General features: G+C 50.5%; 1 protein-coding gene across 1 annotated transcript; it reads left to right on the forward strand.

Annotated features, from left to right (window-relative positions):
• The first annotated feature begins 290 nt into the window (after positions 1–290).
• Positions 291–4273, forward strand: RPLP0 (ribosomal protein lateral stalk subunit P0). Its single transcript, XM_072600289.1, has 7 exons — positions 291–407; positions 857–958; positions 1905–2080; positions 2171–2405; positions 2681–2866; positions 3191–3331; positions 4043–4273. The coding sequence occupies exons 2-7, from the start codon at positions 905–907 to the stop codon at positions 4202–4204; spliced, it is 954 nt and encodes a 317-aa protein (XP_072456390.1). The 5' UTR covers positions 291–407; positions 857–904; the 3' UTR covers positions 4205–4273.
• The last annotated feature ends 946 nt before the right edge of the window (positions 4274–5219 follow it).

Below are 5219 nucleotides of genomic sequence, written 5' to 3' on the forward strand. Positions count from 1 at the left end.
TTAAAGAATGCTTTTTAATTCATTTTCACTTTATTCAAGCCCAGTGCCTGGTATACAGCAGGCGCTTAATAAAGCTAGGAGGTAGCTTTGCTTTTTTGCACAGTCTCTCTGAGTAGCACCGAGGGAGTGCCTGGAGATCCCAGGCCGGGCCAGCAGGGGGCGCCAACGGATTTTTGCTTCTCTTTTTCTGAGATGCGGGAGACTCTTCTTGAGAAGAGGCCCACCCCACACCGAGCGGCCGCCCTAACGTCCAATGGAGGCCTAGATCGCTCCCCGCTCTCCGCACGGGCGGCGACGTCCGCCAATGGGAGCGAGCTTCGTGCGCGGGCGCAGTTTGGCTGCGCCGCTCGCTATAAAAGGCCCGCGGAGGCGTGCGGCCGCTCTCTCCCCAGGCGTCCTCGTGCAAGGTGGGTGCTATGGCGGCTGTGGGTCCACGGCAGGCGGAGGGCCTCGGCCGGGGGCCTGGATTTTACCGAGGGAGGTGCCGGAGCCCGGGCCCGGCTGGGGCAGCCCCACGTCGGGGGAGTCACGGAGGCCCGAGAGGCCGCGGGCCGGGGCCTGCGGGGCCAGCGTGGGAGGGCGGGGGGAGAGGGGACGTGGCCGCCCGGCCTAGCCAGCGCTGCCGTGGGGGGCGGGGAAGCGGGCCTTCTCCGGGCCTTGAGCCCGCTGGAGTGGAGGCGAGGGGCGCGTGTCCGCGTCCGTGTCCGTGTCCGCGTCCGTGGGGGCGGGGAAGCGGGCCTTCTCCGGGCCTTGAGCCCGCTGGAGTGGAGGCGAGGGGCGCGTGTCCGCGTCCGTGTCCGTGGGGGCGCCGGGGTGGGGGCGGGGCCCTCCGTGACCGACCCTGCTTCCTTCGCAGAGACATCGTCTTTAAACCCCGCGTGGCAATCCCTGAAGCACCGCCGAGATGCCCAGGGAAGACAGGGCTACCTGGAAGTCCAATTACTTCCTGAAGATCATCGTAAGTCACGCGCGGGCTCAAATAATAAGTGAGGAAAGCTTAGGAAGCGAGGTTCTCCCCAGGGACGGCCCGGAGTGGACACGGACTCGCGTGTATCTTGTGGGTTTGTCCAGATCGCGATTGTGGCCGTGTCACCAACACAAAATTGTGCTTCAGTCCAGCCTTATGTTAGTTTAGATGTGCGTGTTCTCTGCCCACTTGAAAGCTGCGTGGAAGCCGTGGGAGGAGGCAGCCCTGGTTAGGAACAAACTGCATTTTCTGGCGTATTTTAAGAGGCTCTTTTAGCTTTCCTGACAGGTTACTTTTGATTTTTAAGGTCACTTAACTTGGAATTTACGTCCAGACAAGTTTAACTGTTGACCATTCGTTTTGACAGGAGATGGTTGTCAGGGAGTTTTTGGTGGGCACCAGTAAGTTTTTAAAAAGGAAATCATTTGGGTAGTTCAGAAGCTAACTCTTTAGTAGTAAGATGTAATTCTGAATTGATTGCTTGTGTCCCATTTCCTCTCGATATAAAAGCGATCATGAGTGGTCCCCTGGGATCTGGACAAGGCGTTTTGGCGGTGTTTTACGTCCTCGGTGCTAGGATATCAGAATTACTTGGGGCCATCTCCATTTGGCCTGACAGCTGGACAAAGGTGGCTCTGGAGGAAAGAATGAGGCTGGCGACTTTGCACAGCTCTCTCTCTCCCTTAAATCCAGTTCACTTGTAAGTTGTGACATCGCCTTTAGTCTTCTGAAACAAAGGACGAACACGACCAACCAATAATCAGAGTTAGAAGAGACCTGGAAATGATGCGGTAGAGGGAGCCCCAGATGTGTGAAGATTTGTGAGATCTGAGTTTCAATTAAGTTTCTGCTCCTTAATACCTTGTGACTGAGGATCTGAATCTTTTCTTTCTTCGTATCTGACCTTTAACATCTATTTTTGGTGCTTGCTTTATAGCAACTTTTGGATGATTATCCAAAATGCTTCATTGTGGGAGCAGACAATGTGGGCTCCAAGCAGATGCAGCAGATTCGGATGTCCCTCCGTGGAAAGGCCGTCGTATTGATGGGAAAGAACACCATGATGCGCAAAGCCATTCGTGGTCATCTGGAGAACAACCCTGCCTTGGAGAAGTAAGTGCAGTGTCTTGGGGGTGCTCTCTTTATTTCTTACTTTACGAGGCCAAGGTGAGGGTGAGCTAACTGGAGTGACTTTTCTTTCAGGCTGCTGCCTCATATTCGGGGGAATGTGGGCTTTGTGTTCACCAAGGAGGATCTGACTGAGATTAGGGATATGCTTCTGGCCAATAAGGTGCCAGCTGCTGCCCGTGCTGGTGCCATTGCCCCATGTGATGTCACTGTGCCCGCCCAGAACACTGGTCTGGGTCCCGAGAAGACTTCCTTCTTCCAGGCTCTGGGTATCACCACCAAGATTTCCAGGGGCACCATTGAAATCTTGGTGAGTGTAGTTGGCTGTATGGGTATTAATAATCCCCTTTTGAATACTTAGCTGTGGAGCTGTGGGACTGTGGTTCAGTCTCGGAAGCCTCCTGAACCCTAAGGGTGGATGGTGCTAAATACTTAGAGACACACCTGGGTCAGGGGATGTTGGGAAGATCCAGGGCGAGCCCAGTGCGCTCTTTCAGCTCATCCTGATGTTCGCTGCTGGTATTAGTCTGAGGCATCCTGGGCATCCTTGCTGCCTCTGGGCTGACTTTTTTCTTGTTTTTTCAGAGTGATGTGCAGCTCATTAAGACTGGAGACAAAGTGGGTGCCAGTGAGGCCACTTTGTTGAATATGCTGAACATTTCCCCGTTCTCCTTTGGGCTGATCATTCAGCAAGTGTTTGACAATGGCAGCATCTACAACCCTGAAGTGCTGGACATCACGGAGGAGACTTTGCACCTTCGGTTCTTAGAGGTGGGAGCTGATGGGCTGGGTACTATTCTCATGAGGGGTTTGAATGGAAGCTGGTTGACTTTATGAATGTAAAGATGGGAAGCCAACAGGGTCATTGGGATGGGAGGCTGCAAAGCGTGATGGGAATTCTGCTGAACTGAAGATAGTTGGCCCTGGGACTGGTGTGTGTCCAGAGAGGTGACTTCTACCTGTCCAAAGTTTAGGGTAGGCTGCAGAACTGGCACCCCAGCAGCAGAAGAGTGAACATGCTTCTACCATGTCTGATCCCATGGGGCTCTAGAAAGTCAGGATTGCCACCAGATAATCACATCTCTTTGTCCACAGGGTGTCCGTAATGTTGCCAGCGTCTGTCTGCAGATTGGCTACCCAACTGTTGCATCAGTACCCCACTCAATCATCAATGGGTACAAGCGAGTCTTGGCTGTAGCTGTGGAGACGGAATACACTTTCCCACTTGCTGAAAAGGTAAAGATTTAGCTAGGACATTTTGAGCGACACAGTTACTGCAGAATGGTAATGATGATTTAGTACCTTTATTTTCTTTGAAGAAGGATAACTTTTCTGCATACAATATTTGATCTTCACAGTTTTTTAAAATATAGTCTGAATATGTACTAGGTAGTTGCTTGAAGTGTTACATTACTTTCCTTGGGTTCTTCCATACCAGCCAGAAGGGTCTTCCTAAAAGTGCAGGTCAGCCTGTGGGCACTCCTGTGGCATTATTATTGTCTCTAGGATCAAATGGGAAAGCTTCTAACATTTCAAACACCTTCCCAGCTCCAGTCTCCCTTTGTGGCCTGCTCGCCCAGGCTCACACGCAACCTCAGCTCACCACCTTCAGGAAGCTTTTCCTGCTTTCCCCGTCCCAAAATACCTTATACTTATCCTCTCTGTGCTCTGGTGTGGATTGGCTGTCTCCTCTTGAAGTCACAAGACTCATAACCCAGGTTCTTGTCATTTCGAGGTTACCTCTGTGACCCCTGGCCCCTTGATCTGTGATAGTTAAGTGGAAGCTGTAGGTGCATGACCACTGTGCCTGAGGGAATCTTGACCCTCTGTGGGATTTCCTTGGCTTGTTACCCATTTCTAGGGGCTTTGAACCTATTGACTCAGAGATATAGGAGATGGGTGGGAGGAGAGGTGCGGTGCAGTGCTAACTCATGTCCCTATTTTCAGGTGAAGGCCTTCCTGGCCGACCCCTCCGCATTTGCAGTGGCCGCCCCTGTGGCAGCTGCTCCAGCTGCTGCTGCACCGGCTGCTGCCGCTCCAGCCAAGGTGGAAGCCAAGGAAGAGTCGGAAGAGTCTGATGAAGATATGGGATTTGGTCTGTTTGATTAGCCCACGGGAAACAACTATTTCAGCCAGTTTATTTGTGAAACAAAGGAATAAAAATGCTCATTTATCTCAGCCTCTGCTTCTTGTGTTCATACTTTTAACCACAAGAATTTATAAACTGTAAAATCTATAAAATGGGGATTATAGCCCCCACCTCTCTGGGTTGGGAGGAGAAATTGAAATAATCATTGCAAAGTCCTTTGTGCCTCTTCTAAATGGTGTAATGAAAAAATCTTGTGAAAACATGACAGAAGGGAGTGATGTGGGGTGGTTTTTCCAGTTTTTGATACTGGGATAGTTGTAGGAGGAGGGTGATGGATGTCTGAGCCAAGATCCCTATGAATCTCCGCTCCCATCTGTCCAGCTGTGTGCCTGTGGATCCTTATTGATTGCTTGTCTTTGTATTATCTCTGTCGTTTATAACCAGTTCAACAAATGAATGAAGTCCCAATTTCTATACCTGGAGCTGTAGTCTTCACCTGTGCCAAGGAGGGAGCATGCTCATTTATGTTGACAATGCATTTTCTGGTTCTTCTGCTTCACTTTGCATCACTTCATGGGCTGCCAGGCTTGCCTTTTTATTAGACTCATAAAACAAGTTTTTTGTCTACCACAAACCTGCTTAGCCATTGCTTGATGAATGGGCATCAGCTTTACATTTTGTTCTTTACTACAAAATGTTCTCCTTTAAACATTGTGTGAGTGGTGCTCATTCAGCATTGACAGAAATTACTTTGTATTTATGGGAGTAAGAACTTGTGAAGAGTCTGCTGTGTATGTGGCCTCCAAATGAGGAGGAGAGTGGGGAGCTTGAGGGCTGCCAGTGCTTGGATTCTTTTTCTGTTGCCTTCCATGTGCTGGAAGGAGCTTTAACGGACCAGATGGTCCATTTCAACTGCTGAGACAATTGCATAAAGTGATGAGCTACTCAGGGTTGATCAGGTATGTTATATGTCAGAGCTGGGGTTTGAACCAAATTGGAAGTTGTTAGCTGGAAATGGAACCAGGCTGTGAGGAA

The sequence above is a fragment of the Notamacropus eugenii genome, chromosome 4 (genome assembly GCF_028372415.1).
Source record: "Notamacropus eugenii isolate mMacEug1 chromosome 4, mMacEug1.pri_v2, whole genome shotgun sequence".
Taxonomy (NCBI): Eukaryota; Metazoa; Chordata; class Mammalia; order Diprotodontia; family Macropodidae; genus Notamacropus; species Notamacropus eugenii.

Coding starts and splice junctions, on each gene's coding strand:
- RPLP0 (XM_072600289.1), top strand. CDS start 905: ATGCCCAGGGAAGACAGGGCTACCTGGAAGTCCAATTACTTCCTGAAG. Junction 959..1,904: donor ATTACTTCCTGAAGATCATC/GTAAGTCACGCG, acceptor CTTGCTTTATAG/CAACTTTTGGATGATTATCC. Junction 2,867..3,190: donor TGCACCTTCGGTTCTTAGAG/GTGGGAGCTGAT, acceptor CTTTGTCCACAG/GGTGTCCGTAATGTTGCCAG.